General features: G+C 45.2%; 1 protein-coding gene across 1 annotated transcript in view; it reads left to right on the plus strand.

The window, feature by feature from the left end:
- The first annotated feature begins 2,517 nt into the window (after positions 1–2,517).
- The window catches only part of LOC147664895 (uncharacterized), a 119,973-nt gene continuing 96,001 nt past the window's right edge, over positions 2,518–26,489 (plus strand). The window contains 2 exon segments of the mRNA XM_086949910.1: positions 2,518–6,932; positions 7,269–7,352. Coding sequence (XP_086806036.1) covers positions 3,223–6,932; positions 7,269–7,352 — 3,794 coding nt within the window. The 5' untranslated portion in view covers positions 2,518–3,222.

Genomic DNA, 26,489 nt, shown 5'->3' on the forward strand with positions numbered 1-26,489 from the left:
GGTGGGTAGTAGCCTCCATTCACAAGTACTTGACAGACCGCACTATTATCCAGCCAAACAATTGTGTAGGTGTTTTTTTCTTGGTCAGGATTTCTTATGGCCTTTGCAACATCCGAGGGAGACTCTTTGTGTGTGAGTTGGCCTGTCCATGGCACAAAGAGAACTTTGTGCTGGGCCGGTCTGATTTGATATAATGAGGACCTTTCAATGGACTGGTTAATGTCAGCCTGATAGTCTTCACTCACAGAAGACCATGACATCCCAAGAGGTTGGCTGTTTGATTTTTGTAAGAAAATAATATTGACACACTTCAGAAACGCAAAAACCACAGTTGATGGACAGAATGCAGAACAATGTCATACATTCACCCCATTACAGAGATCTGGGCCTAAATCCATCGTTTTTTTTGCATTCCACACCACCCCAGTTCAGACATGGCCATATGCAAATCAGTCTGACCCTGTGCCTCATGGGAACAGTCCAGCCCGAACTGCCAAGCCATGCCTTCCCTGGACCGGAAACAAGCTTCCGAGGAGCGGTTTCTGGCATTCCAGCCGTCTTCAGCCCGGCTTGCTTGAATCCAGTGGTGTGGAGAGCATGGGACTCACGTCTGAGCATACCCATCCCACTCGGGTGACAAATGCAAAAACCACAGTTGATGGACAGAATGCAGAACAATGTCATACATTCACCCCAGTACAGAGATCTGGGCCTAAATCCATAGTTTTTTTTGCACTCCACACCACCCCGGTTCAGACATGGCCATATGCAAATCAGTCTGACCCTGTGCCTCATGGGAACAGTCCAGCCCGAACTGCCAAGCCATGCCTTCCCTGGACCGGAAACAAGCTTCCGAGGACCGGTTTCTGACATTCCAGCCGTCTTCAGCCCGGCTTGCTTGAATCCAGTGGTGTGGAGAGCATGGGACTCACGTCTGAGCATACCCATCCCACTCGGGGCGACAAATGCAACAAGCACTGGCGTTGCCAATAGGTCTCGCAGTAGGAAAGTTGGAGCTATTACAATTGCAAATAACAATGCCTTTTATTTTTGTTTTCTTTTTAAAAAATTAAAGGGCTTTGTCATTTACAAAACCAACAGCTCCAACTTTCCTACTGCGAGACCTATTGGCAACGCCAGTGCTTGTCTTAATAGGACACGTTAAAGAAACAAACAACCCTGGAAAAAAGTAAGCAATTCAACTCTTCTCTTGTTGGGTCCTAACAATTCCACCCTTCCTCGCCATGACCACAAAAATTCATTTTTGTATTCGTAGAATTTTCACAAAGGGGGCACTGTTGAACTGAGATCCGTTTCCTCCAGGCCTCGACCCCGGAGCGGCTGCTCCCCATAGAGGTAACCTTTCTGGCCATATAAACATATTGCTGCAGTGCCAGTCCACATTTTATTACATAAACTTATCTTGCCAATGTCACCACATTGCAGGTTGACGCCCACGGCATTTGATGACATATGATGACTACTCTTTAAAAGACTCAAGTGACCACAACCTATTGGTCACATAAGGTATGCTGCATCGGACGATGCACTCAATTGGAAAAAGCTCAGTTTGTGTTTGTGCTCCAAACTAAATCCAATTCCCTATTCTTTCTCCCAAAACAGTACCCTTGGATAAACTCCACGCCCTGATGAGAATCCGATGAATCACACATTGGCATTCGAAACGCGTTGGCATTTAGCATCTATGTTTTCGCCCTAAACTAGTGGCTTGGTTATTTCCTGTATTCACACAATCACGACAATATAACAAATAGTACTACAGGAAGGAGGGCTGGTATTGAATAAAACGTACCCCCCAAACGTTCATTATCTGATTTGACTGCATGAAAGTCTGTCCTTTACTTTTTTCGAGATAATTGTTTATCACTGTGTACAATTTATATGCACATTATTTTGATTTGTTGATTATCATTCACACAATTGTTTATACACTTGTTTTTTGCGCTTTTTCCCTTACAAAAAATGTTTGTAGTGGGTTTTATGTGAAGTTGACTATGTATCCTTTTCTGTCTTAAATAATGTACAATTTTTGGATTTTTCAAAAATAATAGACATAAATCAAGTGTCTTAGACAACTAACAGTGTGGTTTTGTCTTTTCACTCATTAATTGTGATAATTATGCATACAGAGGCATAGGTAAATTTTTCCCTTTAGGCAGTAATAGGCCCTACCTACCCTCTTCCCTACAGGGCCAAACCCCCCCTTGTTCTTTCATAAGGTGTGTGCATGGCGCAGGCCCTCTGTAATCAGTACCGGCGCAAGGGAAAGGAAAGGAGAGACCCATATCTTCGAAAATATGGTGCTCTCCTGTTCCCTTCCTGTCGCGCCACGCAGCGCAGCCTCGCGGGGGAGGGCTGAGCTGCATTGTGTGGAGATTTGGTAAATCTCTCCTGAAATGTCTGTTACAATCAGTTAAACATTGTGAATTCTCATTCCATTATGTTTCAATTTAGTAATTTAAAATATCTTGCGATCCAACAGAAAACAAGCCTTGCATGTGTGAAATGACCATCAATAATGAAGCGAAGGCTGTAAATCTTCAATAATAGCGGAAATAATGAGCTCCAGTATTCAGGAAAACATCAGCGCAGTCGGCGACAGAGGAACCTGCACACAAACTGACAGATCCCGGATGAAGCTTCAAGGGCAGTTCAGTGATTGTAAGAGTCTGAGCTGTGCACCTCCACGCTACAAGACGAAGAAATGACCTTAGTAAAATTAAGGCAACAACAATAACAAACCCCCTCCTGTATAAACAAGTGTCCAACACCAGCTTTGATCATGGGATCGGTATGATGTGATTACCGCAGTGCTCTGTTTTCTAAGATGATTACAAGCCATCATTCCGTGCTCTAGGTGCATTGTAAACTCTTTCTGGCCAAACCACAGTAAGCAGAGAAGAGCACAACAGAGCGGAGCCAGACAACTGACGGGTAAAGGAAAGAGGAGTTTGTCTATCTACAATACAACAGACTGTCCCGATTTGCACCGGCCAGAAGGAAGATACATCTTTACCCGCAGGGGTGCATTGCCATAATCCAATCTAAAGGCACTATCGCCTACAAAGACACCTTTCTACATATTAGGAGTGTGGCAAATATTTGGTGGCTATCGCATTTTATTGTTAAAACAGAAATCAAACGCGCAAATTACTGCACACATATAAAGTTTGTGAGAAAAACACAAGTGCTTTATCAGCCATGTCAGCCCATCAGGAAATGCAGTCATGGGATGTAGAAAAATATATACCCGACCCACAGACACTAACCAAGAAAGAAGAATCATACACATGCAGCAAGAGCTTTAGTTTGTCATCACTAAGCAAGCTTCATCAGCACACGTACACAGGACAAAAACCATTCAAGTGCAGTGAATGTGTAAAGAGCTTTAGTTACTTTTCAAACCTCCAACAACATCAGCGAATACACACGGGACAAAAACCTTTCAAGTGCAGTGAATGTGTAAAGAGCTTTGGTCAGTTATCAACCCTACAGATACATCAGCGTACACACATGGGGGAAAATCCATATCATTGCAGTGAATGTGCCAAGTGCTTTAGTCAATTATCAAAACTCCAAAAACATCAGCGAATACACACAGGGGAAAAACCATTCAAGTGCAGTGAATGTGCAAAGTGCTTTAGTCACTTATCAAAACTCCAAAAACATCAGCGAATACACACAGGGGAAAAGCCATTCAAGTGCAGTGAATGTGCAAAGTGCTTTAGTCAATTATCAAACCTTCAAAAACATCAGCGAATACACACAGGGGTAAAACCATTCGAGTGCAGTGAATGTGACAATAGTTTTTGCAGCTCTTCAGCATTTAGGGATCATCTGCGAATACACACAGTAGAAAAACCATTCAAGTGCAGTGAATGTGCAAAGAGCTTTAGTCGCTTATCAAACCTCCAACAACATCAGCGAATACACACAGGGGAAAAACCATTCAAGTGCAGTGAATGTGCAAAGTGCTTTAGTAACCTATCAAACCTCCAAAAACATCAGCGAATACACACAGGGGAAAAACCATTCAAGTGCAGTGAATGTGCAAAGTGCTTTAGTCAATTATCAAACCTTAAAAGCCATCAGCGAACACACACAGGGGAAAAACCATTCAAGTGCAGTGAATGTGACAATAGTTTTCGCAGCTCTTCAGCATTAAGGTATCATCTGCGAACACACATAGTAGAAAAATCATTCAAATGCAAAGAATGTGGGAAGAGATTTAGTCAGTTATTAGTCCTAAGACGTCATCAGCGTACACACAAGGGGGAAAAGACATATCATTGCAGTGAATGTGGAAAGTGCTTTAGTCACTTATCAAACCTCCAAAATCATCAGCGAATGCACACAGGGGAAAAACCATTCAAGTGCAATCAATGTGGGAAGCGCTTTAGTCAGATATCAGACCGAAAACGTCATCAGCGAACACACACGGGGGAAAAACCTTATTATTGTAGTGAATGTGACAGTAGTTTTCGCGACTCTTCAACATTGAGGTACCATCAGGTAACACACACAGGGAAAAAACCATTCAAGTGCAGTGAATGTGCAAAGTGCTTTAGTCAATTAACAAACCTCCAACAACATCAGCGAATACACACAGGGGAAAAACCATTCAAGTGCAGTGAATGTGCAAAGTGCTTTAGTCAATTATCACACCTCCGAAAACATCAGCGAATACACACAGGGGAAAAACCATTCAAGTGCAGTGAATGTGCAAAGTGCTTTAGTCAATTATCACACCTCCGAAAACATCAGCGAATACACACAGGGGAAAAACCATTCAAGTGCAATCAATGTGGGAAGAGCTTTAGTCAGTTATCAGACCGAAAACGTCATCAGCGAACACACACGGGGGAAAAACCTTATTATTGTAGTGAATGTAACAGTAGTTTTCGCAACTCTTCAACATTAAGGTACCATCAGGTAACACACACAGGGAAAAAACCATTCAAGTGCAGTGAATGTGCAAAGTGCTTTAGTCACTTATCAAACCTCCAAAAACATCAGCGAATACACACAGGGGAAAAACCATTCAAGTGCAGTGAATGTGGGAAGAGCTTTAGTCAGATATCAGACCGAAAACGTCATCAGCGAACACACACGGGGGAAAAACCTTATTATTGTAGTGAATGTGACAGTAGTTTTCGCGACTCTTCAACATTGAGGTACCATCAGGTAACACACACAGGGAAAAAACCATTCAAGTGCAGTGAATGTGCAAAGTGCTTTAGTCAATTAACAAACCTCCAACAACATCAGCGAATACACACAGGGGAAAAACCATTCAAGTGCAGTGAATGTGCAAAGTGCTTTAGTCAATTATCACACCTCCGAAAACATCAGCGAATACACACAGGGGAAAAACCATTCAAGTGCAGTGAATGTGCAAAGTGCTTTAGTCAATTAACAAACCTCCAACAACATCAGCGAATACACACAGGGGAAAAACCATTCAAGTGCAGTGAATGTGCAAAGTGCTTTAGTCAATTAACAAACCTCCAACAACATCAGCGAATACACACAGGGGAAAAACCATTCAAGTGCAGTGAATGTGACAATAGTTTTCGCAGCTCTTCAGCATTAAGGTATCATCTGCGAACACACATAGTAGAAAAATCATTCAAATGCAAAGAATGTGGGAAGAGATTTAGTCAGTTATTAGTCCTAAGACGTCATCAGCGTACACACAAGGGGGAAAAGACATATCATTGCAGTGAATGTGGAAAGTGCTTTAGTCACTTATCAAACCTCCAAAATCATCAGCGAATGCACACAGGGGAAAAACCATTCAAGTGCAATCAATGTGGGAAGCGCTTTAGTCAGATATCAGACCGAAAACGTCATCAGCGAACACACACGGGGGAAAAACCTTATTATTGTAGTGAATGTGACAGTAGTTTTCGCGACTCTTCAACATTGAGGTACCATCAGGTAACACACACAGGGAAAAAACCATTCAAGTGCAGTGAATGTGCAAAGTGCTTTAGTCAATTAACAAACCTCCAACAACATCAGCGAATACACACAGGGGAAAAACCATTCAAGTGCAGTGAATGTGCAAAGTGCTTTAGTCAATTATCACACCTCCGAAAACATCAGCGAATACACACAGGGGAAAAACCATTCAAGTGCAGTGAATGTGCAAAGTGCTTTAGTCAATTATCACACCTCCGAAAACATCAGCGAATACACACAGGGGAAAAACCATTCAAGTGCAATCAATGTGGGAAGAGCTTTAGTCAGTTATCAGACCGAAAACGTCATCAGCGAACACACACGGGGGAAAAACCTTATTATTGTAGTGAATGTAACAGTAGTTTTTGCAACTCTTCAACATTAAGGTACCATCAGGTAACACACACAGGGAAAAAACCATTCAAGTGCAGTGAATGTGCAAAGTGCTTTAGTCACTTATCAAACCTCCAAAAACATCAGCGAATACACACAGGGGAAAAACCATTCAAGTGCAGTGAATGTGGGAAGAGCTTTAGTCAGATATCAGACCGAAAACGTCATCAGCGAACACACACGGGGGAAAAACCTTATTATTGTAGTGAATGTGACAGTAGTTTTCGCGACTCTTCAACATTGAGGTACCATCAGGTAACACACACAGGGAAAAAACCATTCAAGTGCAGTGAATGTGCAAAGTGCTTTAGTCAATTAACAAACCTCCAACAACATCAGCGAATACACACAGGGGAAAAACCATTCAAGTGCAGTGAATGTGCAAAGTGCTTTAGTCAATTATCACACCTCCGAAAACATCAGCGAATACACACAGGGGAAAAACCATTCAAGTGCAGTGAATGTGCAAAGTGCTTTAGTCAATTAACAAACCTCCAACAACATCAGCGAATACACACAGGGGAAAAACCATTCAAGTGCAGTGAATGTGCAAAGTGCTTTAGTCACCTATCAAACCTCCAACAACATCAGCGAATACACACAGGGGAAAAACCATTCAAGTGCAATCAATGTGCAAAATGCTTTAGTCGGTTATCAAACCTTCAAAGCCATCAGCGAACACACACAGGGGAAAAACCTATTCAAGTGCAGTGAATGTGACGATAGTTTTTGCAGCTCTTCAGCATTAAGGTCAAATCTGCGAACACACATAGTAGAAAAATCATTCAAGTGCAATGAATGTGGGAAGAGATTTAGTCACTTATTAGTCCTCAAACGTCATCAGCAAACACACACGGGGAAAAACCCTATAATTGTAGTGAATGTGACAGTAGTTTTCGCGACTCTTCAGCATTAAGGTATCATCAGCGAACACACACAGGGGAAAAACCATTCAAGTGCAGTGAATGTGCAAAGTGCTTTAGTCACTTATCAAACCTCCAAAAACATCAGCGAATACACACAGGGGAAAAACCATTCAAGTGCAATGAATGTGGGAAGAGCTTTAGTCCGATATCAGACCGAAAACGTCATCAGCGAACACACACGAACACACACTGTAAGCAGTAGACTTTGTTTGAAGAATGTGGTAAAATAGCGAAATCCCACAACAAAAGCATATATGTGCCAGGACAATCAGTTGCACTCCCAGCAACTCATCTTCCACACTTGATTGTCCCTTGTCCTCAAATGTTCGGAAGGATTTGTCGTATGAATGCCAGAAGTGGCAGTGACATTCATGAAGCTAAAGCTAACAGGAGTGTGTGGGAGATAGAGAGGGGAGAGATAAAGAGAGTGAGAGAGACAAAGAAAGGGGGAGAAAAAGAACGAATTGGAAGGAGGGGGAACGTACGTTATTTGTACTCATCTAAAAATAGAAGAAGCAGCCGAATACATGCCAATGTGTGACATCACCAGAGAAATGGGCTGAACACCTATGAGTTTAATGTTTATTTTTAATACCTATAGACCCATGTCATGCCAATAAACAGGGCACGAGTAAGGAAAATAGTGAAGGAGCCCATTATCATATGCAAATCACAGTGACGTCACATGTAGTGACATCACAAGAAGTGATGTCAGGCCCTTATAATTTTCACGTGAAAAGTTGACGGCCTGTTTTAAAAACAATAAACAAGAAACATAAAATAATGTAAAAAGAAGTTTTTGGTTTCAGTTTTTATACATCATGTGTTTTTCCCACTATTAGTTTGTAACTAAACTCGAAAAATGACTGAAAGTGTAAATATTTTTAAACAGATATGTGGAACTTGGAAATTACATTTTTAAACAGTTTTTAGCGAATAAATAAAATATGCTTTTAATTTGCGCTTGTTTCCTGACGTTATTCTTTATCCAGCCCCTAAACCCCAAAGTGTTTCACATTTACAATGTATTAAGCAATAGAAGGACAAATTTGTCAAGTTCTCTGTTCCTCTCTTGCGCCACTCACACAAACAAACACTCAGAGGCCTGTGTCTGCAGTGCTGGGCACAAATTATAATTACCAGTTACAGGCAAAGGAGCTATGTAGAACTGAGTCCCGTTTCTAGATAATAGTGGGGGGACCGCTTCAAACTGTGGCTACCCCCCGACTTGTGCCGTGCTGATAAAGCAATAGTGAATTTGAGTAATTTATGATGAATTGAAATGAGAGAAAGAGAAGAACAGAGCAAGGTGCAGGATATATTAAAGAAAATGAAAAAAGAGACACAAGACTTTACCCTGTTCTGTGTACTAGTACTTTACGTAAGCAAGTTGTGCTGTGCGTTGTGAACAGCCTGTCACCCCCTTTGTATGTAAATGAGCTTCTGTGACCAGACACCCCAGGCTCCCATCTCTTCTACCGTGGATGATAATGTGAGCACTGTAAGGTAATCACAAACTAGGACTATATTGAGAAACAATTGGCTTCCAGGTCACACAGCTGTTGTTATGTAGTTCTTTATTAATTTTTTTTCATTTACTTTAATTTGCAGCAATCCTCCAGGTTACTTTTTCTCAGTATTACACTTCAGGTCGCTCATTTGTCGGCATGGGTTTTGTCCTCACACTGGTCTAGGACGGGCTTTCTCAAGGTAGAAGGCACTGTCATAGGAATAATAAATCAGACATATATGAAATTGTATGTAAACAAATGTGTGCCTTTCAGTTATCAAGCACCACCAGACTCACATCTACACATGGAATTGAGCACCAAACTAAAGTGACTCCTCCCTGAATAAATATGTGCCATCAGTAATCGGGCTGATCATTCTACTAATGCTCACAGCAAATACAGTTTCTGGCATTGTGCGCATTGGCCTAAATTTTAATTGCTGAAGTTTCACGCAGTTCCGCTGATGCACACAGCTTATAAGGTTTGTGGATATTGTGCACTGTATGCAGATCACTGAAGATCCCCCTTAAGTAGTAATTAGGTGAAAACATAGCTCGTACAGCATGCAAAATGTCACTGCCCCTCCCTTCTTATTGACATCTCCAGAAGTTCCTCCTCTCTCGTGGAAGAAGGTTTCCACACATTATGCTCGTGTCTGTGGCACTTAAGCGCAGAGAGGAAAGCCTCATTGTTAATGCATTGTGGGCTCTGAGGGACAAGAATTCTTTGAACACCTTCCTGAACTCTCTGATAGTGACTCCGACACTCTTAATGAATACGAGATCTGCTTCAAAAAGTTGGACTTGCACCACCTCCCCAAAGTGAGTACTGTCCTTGTAAGATATAACTTCGGGAGAAGGATGCAAAGGCAGGATGAGTCGGTCGAACAGTACATAACTACCTTGCGCAAATTGGCTTCCATGTGCACTTTTGGGGCCGCTTTAGAGGATCGCTTAAGAGATTAGTTCGTGTTAGGATGCGCCCTCGACAAAACGAGACATGCCCTGTGGCAAAAAGACACACCATCGCTTCAAGAAGTGCTGACCATAGCCAAAAGTCAAGGGCATTCAAAAGTGTGTGTTGATATTATACGCAAAGACAGTACAAGTGATAAAAAGGAGAACATTAATGTCAAGGTGGTGGTGGATAGATTTTTTAAACCCAAATTGAGCACCACTTCAAAGCCCTTTAACACAAAGAATTTTCAGAGGAAGTGCTTCAGGTGTGGCAACTCTGGCCATATGGCCAACTTTAACCCGTTGCGTGCGTCGGACGGCCCCCTAACGTCACAGTGGGCATGTGCGGAGGACGACTAGGGGCTGTCCGAACTGCACCCACTCATTATTATGCCCGCACAGCGGTGAAATTCGCGCCACAGTCAACGGGTTAAAGACTGCCCAGGTTGGAAGGCTATGTGCAAAAAGAGAGAAAAGGTCACGTATCAAAGAGCTGCAGATCGGGCCACGGGCATAAAAAAGTCAGGGAAGTTTATCTTTATGAAGAAGGTTTGGAAGTAATCAATGCTCTCCCTGTCACAGGGAATGCTAGAGATGGCCCTCAGAAGCTAGTTTTGATCAATGATGCTCCAGTGAGCATGCTCTTCGACTTTGGGGCCAAGATACCGCTAGTCCCCAAAGCAATGTATGAGTGTAATCTGCTGGGCAAACTCAACCTGTTGAAGCCAGACATTAGACCAAAAGGTTAAGGTAGGGTGACTATTGAGTTGCTGGGTTATTTCTGGGGCACAATTGACTTCAAAGGGAGAGTCATCCCTGGTAAAATCTATGTCTCGATGAAGCGGGACTCACTCATAAGTTGCTTCCATCAACGTGATCTACATATCTGCCTTTATCCCAATGAGATCTGTCTGCCTAAAATAATTACTACCAGTTAGGGTTGTTAGTAATGCTAATCGAGACTGGATCAAGGAATTCCTTGAGGTCTTTGCTGGTGGACTGTGTTTGTTTCAAAAACTCTGTACATTAGATAAAGGTCAAATCTAACTCTGTTCCAAAAACAGCTAAGGTCAGAAATGCACCTCTGTAAGTAAGGGAGAGCATGAAAGTTGAATTAGGCAATCTCTTAGCCAAGTTTATCATTCAAGAAGTTGAAGCAACGGAGTGGGTCTCTCCTGTTGTTATGGCCCGCAAAGCCAATGGGGAGGCTAGGCTCTGTGTCAGCTTGAGGGAGCTCAACAAAGCAGTTATTGTTGATCATTATGCTTTCACCCACATAACTAAAATGCTGTGTTCTCTTGAGTGGGCAAGGCATTTTTCTTCCTTTGACTTGACCTCTGCCTATCACCAGGCCGGCCTTCACTCCTCTTCAGAACATTCAGAGCATTCACACCTCTTCCCAGGACCTTACATCCTGGGTAACACCCTTTGGTACCTTTAGATTTCTAAGAATGCCTTTCGACTGATTTCTGCAGCCTCAGTTTTTAGGTCTCGTGACCTACAATGCGCGCAAGCGCATTGAGGGAGCGAGAATTCAAGTAGCCAAAATCCTCGTCAAACCAAGGGCTTTCTGCTGCGGTTTTCTTGAAGTTCACGTGAATCACGTGAGCAAACAAGCACGCGCATTCACGGCCTACTTTCAGTTTCCCGGCAAGGGCTTCTCCTCCCCTAACTATTCATGGCCGGCCGCAGGCCGGCCGTGCTTTCAGTTTCCCAGACGCTTAAAGCTTGTTTTTCTCCTTCCTTCAACCCGTCGCAGTTAGTTTTTCTTCAGCCCGTCACAGTTTGTTTTCCTTGCACCGCCCCTTCTTACAGTCCTTACAGAATCTAACGTATCTTTCAGTTTCCCGGACGCTTAACACCTCCTGTTCTCTTTGTAGCAACACGCTGCCTGTATCATGCCGTTCTTCTGTTACCAGATCTTCGACTTCGCTCTGAATACTGCTCTGAGCTTCTCGTTTCAGATATGACAAGTTACTTTTACTATTATCCGGAGGACAGCTGTTATCTAGATTCCGAGGTTGTAAACCTGCTATTATGGCATAAACATAGAAATTCAGTTTTGTGGCAATGTTTGATGTTCTTATTACTGAAAGGGTTTTACTCGGCACCTTGGCAAACACCATATCCTTTTCGTAATCCGACTCATGGTTACTCCTGTGAACCCACGAGCGCCCTGCATCCTGTAACGTGTTCTCACAGCATCCTCCCATCCTTACACATTCAGACAGCACCGCCAGGCTGCTCTAGACCATTGTGAAGGGCCTAAGTCGCATATATGGTCTCATTACGAGTCGGCCATGTCATCATCCCATTTCATACAAAAGGCTGCACTGAGGTGTTCGGAAATTAACGCACGCCTTCATTTTCACATATTCCAAGTTTGTGGCAAATAATATGGCTTGTGTCGAGGTAAATTGTAGGTCTTTCCCCTTGTTACATTTCAGCCGGTTGGCCCTACCTAAGTTTAATGAAGGGTGCAAAGGCAGTCAACCCTGCACCACCTGGTATTGCGAGCCCTGTGCAAGCAGGAGTGTGCGTGGGGAGTCCAGTTTAAAGCGCCACTTGTACAAGGCTCCTGGAGTTCGAAGCGCCTAGAAATCAGCATCGATGTCCTCTGCGTAAGTACCTGGGCTGACGTCATAGACCTTGTTCATGCTCGTCCAATATGTCAGATATGTCAAAGATTACCCCGCTTTGACCCTTGTTCTAGTAGTGATTAAAAGTCCCCGCGCACAGCCTTACTTGGATTTCTCCTCCCCCTCCCCAGCCAGCTTCCCCCAGGCCGTAGCAGCACTCCTCCCACACCTTTGAAGTGAAGCTTAGCTTCACTTCATAGGCCCCTGCTGCTTCACACCCTCATCCCGCTCTCTCCCCGCTCGGCCCCCTCCCCTGCCCGCCGTGTCGCATTTCTCCTCCCCCCTCCCCTTCTCTGCCTTCCCTCCGTCTTGTTATTGTTGTAAATGTCATGAACTAAACGGAAATGTATCAGAGACCCCCATACCTGTGAACTGTGCGAGTTATTGGACATACGTGAATTGATTATTCTACGCGATGTTCCCAATAAATAAATATAAAACACTGTGGTGTTTCAATTATTTTCAGTTTCATTGTCTTTTATTTCCACTGCACATGTGGGTTGTTTTTTTTTATCAAACCTTAAACACTTTTTTGGGGAATCTGGACTTTAAAAAAACGTCGACAGTTATCTGCTATATGTGTGTTCTCTACTGCCCGATTGCACAGAAATACAGGGAGATGTTTACCGGCCTTCTGTAAACACGGAGGTATCATTCATGGAACGATATATTAACGACTCTTGCCAAGGCAGGCCACCTCACACAACTGGAATCATGTTTCTAGATACTTGAATAACAGGTGTTGCTATTAGTCACTTAAATGCTATTTATTGTATAGATTTCAGAATGATGAGAGGCGGAGTCGGCCCTGCTAAGATATAACAAGCCTGCGATCTGTTGGTTTCTGGACAGGCTCTGAGCTCTCATACTCATTTTTTTTATTTATTTATACTAGCTACATTGCAAGTTTACCTGCTCAGCGTGTGTTCACGAGGTGCGTCATCACAGTAAGCCCAATTTGTGCTGCTGACTCAATTTAGACGGGGGTTCAAGCCGTCTGCGTGGCACAAAAGATAATTAAAATGTTATCATATTTGGTAAAAACGTAGGAACCGGCTGATTGAGTATAGATAGGGTAGTCCACGCTCAGTAGGTATTCCCACGCTTTTGCCACATTCAATATCTTCTGGTATTCCTTATCTTCATGTCTCCCTGTATTGTGGTTCTGCTTAACTTAATGACGCGCCCTCCTAAAGACCACCCCGCCGATCCCGGGGGCTAGTCCATGGCCACTTGAATCCCGGTGGGGCTGCTCCGCTGTTTACTCTCCCAAGGTCGATCAAATGAGTATCATTGCATTGGATAACGATAAAAAAAAACTGTTACCAGCGCCTTGAGCGGACATAAATAGTAAAACTATTATTATTTATATGAGTATTTTTATGCCACGTCAGTGTTTTTTAAAAATATTCTTGTTCTTGGGTTTCACCACCTGACTTGCACTTCTTTCAGACTCGCACTTAGTTCTCAGCCCTAGGACCTCTTTCACTGTCCTGAACACTCGTTTTGCCATTAATGTGATTTCTCTTTACCTCCTAAACACGCTGCTGCTCTGAGCTTGTCGTTTCAGATATGACAAGTTACTTTTACTATTACCCGGAGGACAGCTGTTATCTAGATTCCGAGGTTGTAAACCTGCTATTATGGCATAAACATAGAAATTCAGTTTTGTGGCAATGTTTGATGTTCTTATTACTGAAAGGGTTTTACTCGGCACCTTGGCAAACACCATATTCTTTTCGTAATCCGACTCGTGGTTACTCCTGTGAACCCACGAGCGCCCTGCATCCTGTAACGTGTTCTCACAGCATCCTCCCATCCTTACACATTCAGACAGCACCGCCAAGCTGCTCTAGACCATTGTGAAGGGCCTAAGTCGCATATATGGTCTCATTACGAGTCGGCCATGTCATCATCCCATTTCATAACAAGCACTGGCGTTGCCAATAGGTCTCGCAGTAGGAAAGTTGGAGCTATTGGTTTTGTAAATGACAAAGCCCTTTATGTTTTTAAAATGAAAATAAAAATAAAAGGCATTGTTATTTGCAATTGTAATAGCTCCAACTTTCCTACTGCGAGACCTATTGGCAACGCCAGTGCTTGTTTAGAGGGCGATGGAGGGCATTCCTGAAAGCCTTCAGGGTTTCAAGGTGTACCCAGATGATGTGCTCATCTTTGGTGTGGATCTTGAGAAACATAATGGGAGGCTGAGGTCAGTATTGAAGAAGTTATGTGATGCTGACCTCACCCTTATTATTGACCATTGCAAATTTGATGTCAAAGAATTAGAGTACCTAGGGCATTTTGTGTCCGATGCAGGCATCAAACCTAAACACTCATTGGTAAGCACCATTTTAATTTGCACAACCCATTGAATAAAGAAGAGTTTGTAAAGTTTCTAAGCATGGCTGAATTTATTACAAGTTTGTTCCGAACTTTGCAGGGAAAACCTCTTGTTTGAGGTCTCTCCTCAAGAAGGGAGGCACATTTGTTTGGTCCAAGGGCTGTGAGGAAGAGTTTGAGTGCATTAAGAAACATCTGAATGAAGCACCTTGTCTAGGAAGTTTTGACCCCATAAAGGAATCTTATCTCATCACTGATGCCAGCTCAATGGGGTTAGGAGCAGTTCTTTTGCAAAAGGTTGATGGGGAGGTTAAACTGATTATTTTCCTCTCTAGGCCCTTGAGGGGTGCTGAATGCAACTGTTCTGTTGTGGAGAAAGAAGCTCTGGGTTTTTCCTGGGCAGTGTGCAAGCTGAGAAAGGATTTGTGGGGGAAAAGGTTCAGAATTCGGACTGACCACAAACCTCTTAGGGAGGTCTTCTCCAAGAAAGGCATTGACTCTGTCTCCCATGGGATACGGAAGTGGGTTGTGGCTCTACAGTTCTGGCACACTGTCTGTCAAGACTCGTGGTGTGGAATATGAAATGACAGATGATGTTGAGAGGTTTGGAGGTGAATAATTGGAGGAAGGAATTAATTTGTGTGTGATTAGCGAAGGGTTGATGTCAGAGAGAGAGTGAAGGGAACATCACATGATCGATTTAGACTTGCAGAAAGTCCTCACCATGGTCAAAGGTGGTTGGTGTGAGAAGGACTGTGAGGAGGTCTTCGAAGGCTTTTGGCAAGTTAGGGAAGATCTGGCGGGGAGGATGGTCTCCTCGTGTGTGGTAGTAAGTTGGTTGCACCCCTTGCTCTAAATGATAAGCTAGTAAAGAGTGCTAACACATCGCACATAGTCATTGCCAAGACAAAGCAAAGTATCAGGTAAGAATATTGGTCGCCTGCCATGGATGTACATGTAGAGAGGTTGGTGCGTGAATGTGCTGAATGTGCGTGTTATGACAGGATATTGAAGTGCAGGACTCAACCCATGGTTATTAGGGAACAGGCTACTGGTCCGTGGTGGACACTTCTATAGATATTTTGGACCTGTGAAGTTGAAAACTCAGGATCTCTATTTGATCGTGTGTATGGATATGTTTTCCCATTGGCCTGATATCAAGGTGGTTCGTTCCGTTGAGTCTGGTGAAGTGATTGAGTTTCTAGAAGAGTTATTTGAACGTGAGGGTTTCCAGTTAACACTCTTGTCAGACAATAGTGTTCAGTTCACAACTTAGTCATGGAAGAGTTTCGGAGTTCCAGAGAGATCAAGCATAAGAAGGCATCCCAGTACCATCCACAAAGCAATGGTGTGGTGGAAAGGTTTGTCAAGGTTGTTAAAGAGACTCTGCAACAAGCTGTTGTCTGTGGTGAAATTTGGGAGTTGGCCATGAGGAAGAAGGTTAGCGAGTATAGGTTCACTTCTTGTTCGTCCACTGGTGAAACTCCCTTTTGTTTATTTAAAGGAAGATTCCCCACTGTGGAGGTCCCTCCGCTGTGGGTAATGACCAAAATAACCTTAGTGGATGAAAAGGTGGGTTATTGTCAGGGGCTGCCCAATTACAGGCAGAAACCACACAGGAGCAGAATGCCGCTAAGTCCCAGTGCCCCTCTCAGAACCCCCCCTGCAGGTAAGTGCCAGGGGGGGAAAGGGGGATTGGGATAGAGAAGAGACTGTTCCAAAACTCTGCCGGTTCTGCTTCTTCGCTCTTCTTCTTCTACTTCTGATTAATCAGGCTAAAGATTAAACGTTCACATAACTTTTTCTGCTTGCATAAATCGTGCTTTCTTTTAGACATATGAATAACTTATCTTACCAGAAAGTAGTTTTGGGCTTGCCTCTCCTCTTACTTCTCTTAATGGATGTGTGTTTTCACTAAAAGAAGCCTTCACAAAGTCTCTTGTTCTTTTTCTTTACAGGCCCTTAGACTTCCTTCACTGTCCTGTCTACTGCGAGAGAAAACCATGTAAGTGTATGTTCTTTCTTTATTTCTTTTGTAAATATCTTTCGGGTTCTCTCCTTAGTATACTCACTTAACAAGTAGACTTGTAGACTTTAATTTGGGGGGTCTAATGTGATATGGTGAGTCTTTAGTTTCTCTCCTTAAAACCAACTCTCCCTGCCTACGTTATTAGGTTGTTTTTTTTTTAACCTTTTAATTTGTGGGTATCACAGGCAGATTCAAACAGAATATTGAGAATTTTGTTGTACATAACTTCCAGTGTCTACAGAAATATTACAAAAAGCAGTTCACCAAAACTTGTAAATAATAAACAATACTCAGACGGGCAAATACATACAATACAGGAACGATTTACACAAATAAATACAATCTTATCTAAATTAGAGTTAGACACAGCTTCAAATCAAGTTAGTTAGTTTCGGATGTATAAAACATGCCTCCCCATATTCTCTTTACTTTAATCATTGCTTTCACTCCTCTTTTTCTGGCTAGAGATAGCTCCATATGATGTATCTCTTTAACCAAACACCACCATTCATTCGCATTAGGTGCTTGATCAGCTATCCAAGCTCTAGCCAGGACTAGCCTTGCACATGCCAGCACAATAAAAATTAGATCTTGAAAAGGTGTAGGATTGGGCTGTATACCTAACAGAATCATTTCAGATGTTAAAGGTGCATCAATTAACAATTTCAATCTCAGTATCTTTCCTATACTGTCCCAGAACGGAACTAGCGCAGGACAAAGGACCAACATGTGTTCTAGATCAGCAGCCTGTAGGTGGCATTTTGGGCATTTGGTTCGATCATTAAAGGCATTATTCGGGGACCATTTGCTTATTTGTAGAGGAGTGTGATAAAGTTGGCATATTGTTTTATATGCTTGCAGTTTTAAACTTGAAGAGTGGACTAGCGTATCAATTTTCTTTAAAGAGTATGATATTTCATTCGAGGTGATACCTATGGGAAAGCATAAGGCCCATTTCTCTGCTATTTTTGGACACTCATCTTGTTTATTTTCAGTAAGGCACTTATATCCCTCGCTAATAGTTACTTTTTGCTTTTCCTCTCCCTTGTACAAGCATTGCCAGAAATCCGAATCCAGAATCTTTCAGTTTTAATTTTCTTACAAGAAAATCACGAATTTGTACATATTTAAAATAAGTGTGTTCTGGTAGTTTATATAATAACCTTAATGTTTCGAACTCCAAAAAACCTGAGGAGCCGTTAAGATCCCCAAGTTTCAATATACCTTGACTCGCCCATATTTTACACCCAGAGTCGAAAAAAATGCTAGGCAAACCTGGGTTGTTCCATAGACTTAAAAGAGGATGATAAAATGATAGCTTATTCTGATTCATAAGTATCCTCCAAATGTTAATTATGTCCTTTGCGGTCTTGAACCTCACTCTTTTGAAGTAGTTTGGGTCATTACTTCTAGCCCCAACATAAATTGATGGAAAAGACGTTATTAAGTTCTATTAAGTAGGAAGAGGGCGCTCTTATTATACTCTCTTGCAGGGTTTTAAATGAGGGAATGATATTCAGCTTCTAATATTTTCTTAAATGGAAAAATCATTGGCTACTTTAAGCCAAGGCTCGAATTAACTTGTGGAGTTCAAAAGGATTTAAACGCGGATACAGGAAACCTGTTCCACGCAAATCATTTCCATTAACTTGAAGACAAGCTCGGTTCACTGAGCTAATGAACCGCGAGTGTCAAGATCATTTATTACAGCTTTTCTTCACGAGAGAACGTGAGTAAATGGCTCGCGTTAATATTTAATCCTTTTTAGAATTAAAGTCTAAGCAGCACGAAGAGGAAAATGTGCTCGCATCAGACCTTCGAAAAAGTATAAATTTCTTCTATGAGGCACAATTTATTCTTTCTGACGCGGCGTGTTGAAAGGTCACGCCCATGTCAGCTCAACTCGAGAATGTTTTACAGCACATTAATTATTAGGAGTTAGACGGTATTTTATGTTTCTTAGTTAAGCATTACTCTGAGAAACAACCTTTATTTCCTCCTAATTAACGCTAAGGTTATCTCGGCAAGGGAAATTATTAACCAGTCTTTGAACTTCAGAAGTACATTGAATTCAGCACTAACCTTATATTTAGAACCTGGACTTTTACCGACGAAGCTAAAACCCGGATATTTCGAGTCTACCCTGACTAACTTCCACGACACTCAATATTGAGATGCTCTCCTAGCAGATTCTTTGGTGAAGTGTGCAGTAGAATTTTGAAGCACACCTCACCAGGCTGTGATTGTTTGGAAGACTAGACTGCTAAAAAGCAGTAAGCTGTTGCAGTGACAGAATGTTGACAGCCATGTTGGAGTTTCTGCAATGTCAACTAGCACTCCAACTTAAAGGATGAATTACTCTTTGACTTTGGAATGGGAGGGTAGAAGCCACCGAGGAGGTATGAGGAGGAAACCTCCCGTGATTCCTGACAGTTATGGAACTGGGGGAAATGGCTTGCACGTTTGTCCAAATACGGACCCTTGCTTCTAGTCAGAGTAAGGGGGCTACACTCCTAGAATAACCCCTGCTCAACCCTGTGATAGCTTGGCACAAAATGAAATGAAATACCACTATTTGTAAAGCGCACAGCTACCTCCGAAGTAAACTACCAAGCCAATTCTTCACCAGAAAGGAGACAAGCTACCGGGGACCGGTTTCTGGCATTTCAGCCGTCTTCGGTCCGGCTTGCTTGAATCCTGATGGTGCAGTGAGAAAGGGACTCATGTCTGAGTATACCCTGCCACACCTATAGTGGCCAAAAACGATTCAGAAAAGGGGGTGGTGATGAACAGAGTGTCTGAATTAAGCAGACCACTCTTACCCAGTCCAAAGATCAGGGCTTGATCCATCACCGTTATTTATCTCACTGCACCATCCCAGCTCAGAACCTGGCTATATGCAAATCAGTCTGTCCCTGGCCCAGTGCATCATGGGAACAGGGCAGACTAAACTACCAAGCCAATTCTTCACCAGAAAGGAGACAAGCTACCGGGGACCGGTTTCTGGCATTTCAGCCGTCTTCGGCCCGGCTTGCTTGAATCCTGATGGTGCAGTGAGAAAGGGACTCATGTCTGAGTATACCCTGCCACACCTATAGTGGCCAAAAATGATTCAGAAAAGGGGGTGGTGATGAACAGAGTGTCTGAATTAAGCAGACCACTCTTACCCAGTCCAAAGATCAGGGCTTGATCCATCACCGTTATTTATCTCACTGCACCATCCCAGCTCAGAACCTGGCTATATGCAAATCAGTCTGTCCCTGGCCCAGTGCATCATGGGAACAGGGCAGACTAAACTACCAAGCCAATTCTTCACCAGAAAGGAGACAAGCTACCGGGGACCGGTTTCTGGCATTTCAGCCGTCTTCGGCCCGGCTTGCTTGAATCCTGATGGTGCAGTGAGGAAGGGACTCATGTCTGAGTATACCCTGCCACACCTATAGTGGCCAAAAACGATTCAGAAAAGGGGGTGGTGATGAACAGAGTGTCTGAATTAAGCAGACCACTCTTACCCAGTCCAAAGATCAGGGCTTGATCCATCACCGTTATTTATCTCACTGCACCATCCCAGCTCAGAACCTGGCTATATGCAAATCAGTCTGTCCCTGGCCCAGTGCATCATGGGAACAGGGCAGACTAAACTACCAAGCCAATTCTTCACCAGAAAGGAGACAAGCTACTGGGGACCGGTTTCTGGCATTTCAGCTGTCTTTGGCCCGGCTTGCTTGAATCCTGATGGTGCAGTGAGAAAGGGACTCATGTCTGAGTATACCCTGCCACACCTATAGTGGCCAAAAACAATTCAGAAAAGGGGGTGGTGATGAACAGAGTGTCTGAATTAAGCAGACCACTCTTACCCAGTCCAAAGATCAGGGCTTGATCCATCACCGTTATTTATCTCACTGCACCATCCCAGCTCAGAACCTGGCTATATGCAAATCAGTCTGTCCCTGGCCCAGTGCATCATGGGAACAGGGCAGACTAAACTACCAAGCCAATTCTTCACCAGAAAGGAGACAAGCTACCGGGGACCAGTTTCTGGCATTTCAGCCGTCTTCGGCCCGGCTTGCTTGAATCCTGATGGTGCAGTGAGAAAGGGACTCATGTCTGAGTATACCCTGCCACACCTATAGTGGCCAAAACGATTCAGAAAAGGGGGTGGTGATGAACAGAGTGTCTGAAGGAAGCAGACCACTCTTACCCAGTCCAAAGATCAGGGCTTGATCCATCACCGTTATTTATCTCACTGCACTATCCCAGCTCAGAACCTGGCTATATGCAAATCAGTCTGTCCCTGGCCCAGTGCATCATGGGAACAGGGCAGACTAAACTACCAAGCCAATTCTTCACCAGAAAGGAGACAAGCTACCGGGGACCGGTTTCTGGCATTTCAGCCGTCTTCGGCCCGGCTTGCTTGAATCCTGATGGTGCAGTGAGAAAGGGACTCATGTCTGAGTATACCCTGCCACACCTATAGTGGCCAAAAACGATTCAGAAAAGGGGGTGGTGATGAACAGAGTGTCTGAATTAAGCAGACCACTCTTACCCAGTCCAAAGATCAGGGCTTGATCCATCACCGTTATTTATCTCACTGCACCATCCCAGCTCAGAACCTGGCTATATGCAAATCAGTCTGTCCCTGGTCTGCCCTGTTCCCATGATGCACTGGGCCAGGGTCAGACTAATTTGCATATAGCCAAGTTCTGAGCTGGGATGGTGCAGTGAGCTGAAAAACGGTGATGGATCAAGCCCTGATCTTTGGACTGGGTAAGAGTGGTCTGCTTAATTCAGACACTCTGTTCATCACCACCCCCTTTTCAGAATCATTTTTGTCCACCATAAGCGTGGAAGGGTATACTCAGATGTGAGTCCCTAGCTCATTGCACCATCAGGATTCAAGCAAGCTGGGCCGAAGACGGCTGAAATGCCAGAAACCGGTCCCCGGTAGCTTGTTTCCTTCCCAGTATAAGAATTGGCTTGGTAGTTTGGTCTGCCCTGTTCCCATGATGCACTGGGCCAGGGTCAGACTAATTTGCATATAGCCAAGTTCTGAGCTGGGATGGTGCAGTGAGCTGAAAAACGGTGATGGATCAAGCCCTGATCTTTGGACTGGGAAAGAGTGGTCTGCTTAATTCAGACACTCTGTTCATCACCACCCCCTTTTCGCAATGGAAAATCCGACGGTATTTCCTGTAGAGTGTCCGTCTTTATGGGACGCCGTCGCACCAAACTGGTGCAAGTAGTCATGGGAATTGTAGTTTCAGCAATGGGAAGAAGCCGATTTCTTTGTGAACGAGGGTGCTGTCGGCCACGTGTTGCGCACAACTGAGCATGTAACAGATAAAGGAGACAAGAGTCATATTTGCTCACCAGTCCAGATTCAGTGTGAAAGTATATGTATAGGCTTGAGCTCACTTATCGCCCTCAGCATTGCTCCATGGTGGGAACATTTGTACGTTATACTGCTTATGATGATGGCTCATTTTCAATTCTGCGACATGTCTTTGTCAGGGCCTGCGTGATATCAGTTTTCTTTTTACATATACAATGGTATTCAGCCAAATGTACGTTTAGACCAAGTTGGTACTATGTCAATCTCAGCCTTGGGTCAGGGAGGGAGAATGGGGAGGGGGGTTGTTGTCTCTTGTTGAAAATCAATAAACATATAAAAAAAAACAAAAGAGTGAGATAAAGGAGCCGAGAGTGACTGGTGGTGGATTAAAAAGCCAGGAGATGGAATCAAGAGTGAGATAAAGGAGCCGAGAGTGTCTGGGGTGGATTAAAGAGAGTCTGGTGGTGGATTAAAGAGTCTTGAGGTGGAATCAAGATGAGATAAAGGATCCGAGAGTGTCTGGGGTGGATTATAGAGCCATGAGGTGGAATCAAGAGTGAGATAAAGGAGCCGATAGTGGCTGGTGGTGGATTAAATAGCCATGAATGAGTTAAAGGAGCGACCCTTGACCCTGATCCTGGCAGGTCGTTCCGATGCCGCACAGCTCTACCTGTCTGTGCCCATGTCCCTGATCTCGCTGCTGCCGCAGGTTGAAGGTCCTCCTCCACCCGCAGGCTCCCTCCTGCGCCTCATCCCTGTTGGCCCAGTGGTGAGCCGTAAGTATCTGTGTGTTCGCTCTGTTCCTTTTTCCCTGTTATTTGTCTGCTGTTTTATTATTTTTTGCGGTATCTGTTACCCACTGTTGTATTACTTTTTTATATTCTGCTGCTGTATTATTTTGTGCCCACTGTTGTATTCCTTTTCTTTGTATTCTTCTCTTCTGCCCCAGTTTTTCGCTCTGTAGCTCTCCAGCATTCCAGCCTTCCTCTCCCCTTCCCGCCGATGCGTCCCCTGCTCCTCCCTCCCACCTCCCCTTCTAATGGCGGCCGTACCGAAAGCATGCCAAATGCAAACCTGCCTGCACTCGTCCATGCCTGGACCGCAGCCAGCGCCAGACCACCTGGCCACCCGAGCGCCACTACAACGCCAGCACCCTCCACGCACTCAACACCGGCCGATTATACACCTGCTTCCTGGCCACCCCAAAGCGCACCCAAGGATCCTACTCCTGCCAGAGCTGCAGCTTCACCAGCCTCTAAGACGCAACCACCTCAGATGCATACTACTCAACACCCGCTTTGCTCGCAAGCACGCCATCGAACTCTGGGACCTACCCGACTCATCCTCTCCGGACGACACCTTCCTGATGGAGACCTGGATCAATCAATCAATCAATCAATTATTTTTGTAAAGCGCTCTACTCACCCGTGAGGGTCTCAAGGCGCTGAGGGAAGGGGGAGGTGCCTACTACTGCTCAAATAGCCAGGTCTTGAGGTGTTTCCTGAAGGTGAGATGGTCTTGGGTTAGTCGTAGGTGTGCGGGAAAGGAGCTCCATGTCCTAGCTGCTAGGTAGGAGAACGATCTTCCTCCGGTGGTGGTTCTGTGAATCCGTGGGACGCTGGCGAGGGCGAGGCTGGTGGAGCGGAGCTCTCGGGTGGGAGTGTAGAACAAGAGGCGGCTGTTGAGGTATTCGGGGCCCATGTCGTGGAGAGCTTTGTGTGCGTGGGTGAGCAGCCTGAACGTGATCCTCTTGTTGACGGGGAGCCAGTGCAGGTTTCTCAGGTGGGCGGATATGTGGCTGTGGAGAGGGATGTAGAGCATGAGTTGTGCGGAGACGTTCTGTATGCGTTGAAGTCGTTTCTGAAGTTTGGCTGTGGTTCCTGCGTACAGGGTGTTTCCGTAGTCCAGTCGGCTGGTGACGAGGGCCTGGGTGACCGTCTTTCTGGTTTCGGTGGGGATCCACCGGAAGATCTTTCGGAGCATGCGCAGGGTGTTAAAACATGAGGATGAGACTGCGTTGACTTGCTTGGTCATCCTGAGGGAGGGGTCCAGGATGAATCCCAGGTTTCGTGCGTGGTCTGTGGGTGTCGGTGCGGTGCCCAGCGTGGTGGGCCACCAGGAGTCGTCCCAAGCAGATGGGGATTGTCCGAGGATGAGTACCTCCGTCTTGTCCGAGTTGATCTTCGTTTGGCTGTGCTTCATCCATTCTGCGACATCTTTCATTCCGTCCTGGAGGTTGGCTTTGGCGGTGAGAGGGTCTTTGGTGAGGGAGAGTATCAGTTGGGTGTCGTCGGCGTAGGAGATGATGTTGATGTGTTTGCATGCGATGGTGGCGAGGGGGCTCATGTAGACATTGAAGAGGGTTGGGCTGAGTGAGGAACCTTGGGGTACGCCGCAGATGAATTTGGTGGCCTTGGAGCGGAAGGGAGGAAGGCGGACGCTCTGGGTTCTGTCAGAGAGGAACGATGTGATCCAGTCCAGGGCCTTTCCTTTGATCCCAGTGTCATAGAGGCGGATTATTAGGGTGCGGTGGCAGACGGTATCAAAGACTGCCGAGAGGTCTAGGAGGATGAGAGCAGCTGTCTCTCCGTTGTCCATCGGGGTCCTAATGTCGTCGGTGGCTGCGATGAGGCGGTCTCGGTGCTGTGGTTGGCTCGAAATCCAGACTGGTATGGGTAGAGCGAGTTGTTTTCTTCGAGGAATGCAGTCAGCTGTTTATTGACGGTCTTCTCGATGACTTTAGCCAGGGAGAAGGGAGATGGGGCGGAAGTTCTTGAGGTTTTTGGGGTCCGCTGTTGGTTTCTTTAGTCGGGCGTTGATTTCTGCGTGTTTCCAGCTTCCCGGGAAGGTGGCTGACGTGAAGGAGCTGTTAATGATGTTCCGGAGGTGGGGTGCGATGATGGTGTCGGCTTTTTTGAAGATGTGATGAGGGCATGGGTCGGAGGGGGAGCCGGAGTGGATGGTGTTCATGACGCAGGTGGTGTCTTCAGTGCTGATGCGGGTCCATGCGCTGAGGCTGGTGGTGGGGGGCGTTGGTTTGGTGGCTGGAGGCGGAGTCTGGGGTCCGAAGCTGTCGTGTATATCTGTGATCTTGCGGTGAAAGAATGTGGCGAGGGAGATGCAGAGGTCTTGCGACGGTGTGATGTTGTTGCTGGCGCTGGGGTTGGAGAGTTCTTTGACGATGCTGAAGAGTTCCTTGCTGTTGTGGGCATTGTTGTCCAGACGCTCTTGGAATGATGTCCTTTTGGTGGTGCGGATCATCTGGTGGTATTCGTGGGTGGCGCGCTTGAGGGCTGTCATGTTTTCTGCTGTCCGTTTGTTGCGCCAGGCTTTTTCGAGGGTTCAGCATGATTTCTTAGCGATTTTGAGGGCGTCTGTGAACCATGCGTTTTTTTTGTTGCTAGACTTTCCTGGGGGTTTCTTCATAGGGACGAGGTCATCGGGGCAGTTGGAGATCCACTGTGCGAGATTGTGTGCTGTGTCGTTGGCGTCGGGGGTGTTGATAGGTGGGTTCTGGCTCAGTGATGTGGTCAGTTGGTCAGTGGTGACTTTGCTCCAGCATCTGCGGGGGGTCTGTAGCATCTGGTGGTGGGAGGTGGTCTTCTTGAAGGTGAAGTGGATGCAGCTGTGGTCGGTCCAGTGTAGTCCGGTGGAGTGGCTGAAGGAGACGTGGTTGCTGGCGGTAAAGATGGGGTTGAGCATGTGGCCGGCGAGGTGGGTGGGAGTGTCCACCAGTTGCTTGAGTCCGAGGTTGGCGAGCTTGTCGAGCAGGGTGGTGGTGTTGTTGTCGTTGTTTTTCTCCAGTTGGAAGTTTAGGTCCCCTAGGAGGATGTACTCTGGTGAGGCTAGGGCATGCGGGCTGATGAAGTCGGCAATGGTTTCTCTGAATTGTGTCCGTGGGCCCGGGGGTCTGTAGATGAGTGTTCCACGGAGGGTGGTCTGGGGGTCGGTGTGGATCTGGAAGTGTAGGTGTTCGGCAGCGGTGATTGTGTCTTCAGCGTTGGTCGCGGAGCTGATGGTGTTCCTGTAGATGATGGCGATTCCTCCTCCAGTCTGGTTGACGCGGTCCTTCCGGGTGATCTTGTAGCCGTCTGGGATGGCTATGGCGATGTCGGGGCCAAGGAGGCGTTCATCCAGGTTTCTGTGAGGAAGGCGACGTTTGGTGCTGTTGTGTCCAGGAGGTCCCAGAGTTCGACGGCGTGTTTGTGGACAGAGCGGGTGTTGAGTAGGATGCATTTGAGGTGGCTGTTGTTGTCGGGGTGCAGGTTTGGAGGCAGGTGAATTTGCAGGCTTGGCCGGTGAAGGGTCCGTGGGTGCGCCTTGGGGTGGCTTGGTGGCAGGCGGCAGGTCGTCCGGTGTTGAGTGCGGTGAGGGT

Source organism: Lissotriton vulgaris, unplaced genomic scaffold (assembly GCF_964263255.1).
Source record: "Lissotriton vulgaris unplaced genomic scaffold, aLisVul1.2 SCAFFOLD_680, whole genome shotgun sequence".
Taxonomy (NCBI): Eukaryota; Metazoa; Chordata; class Amphibia; order Caudata; family Salamandridae; genus Lissotriton; species Lissotriton vulgaris.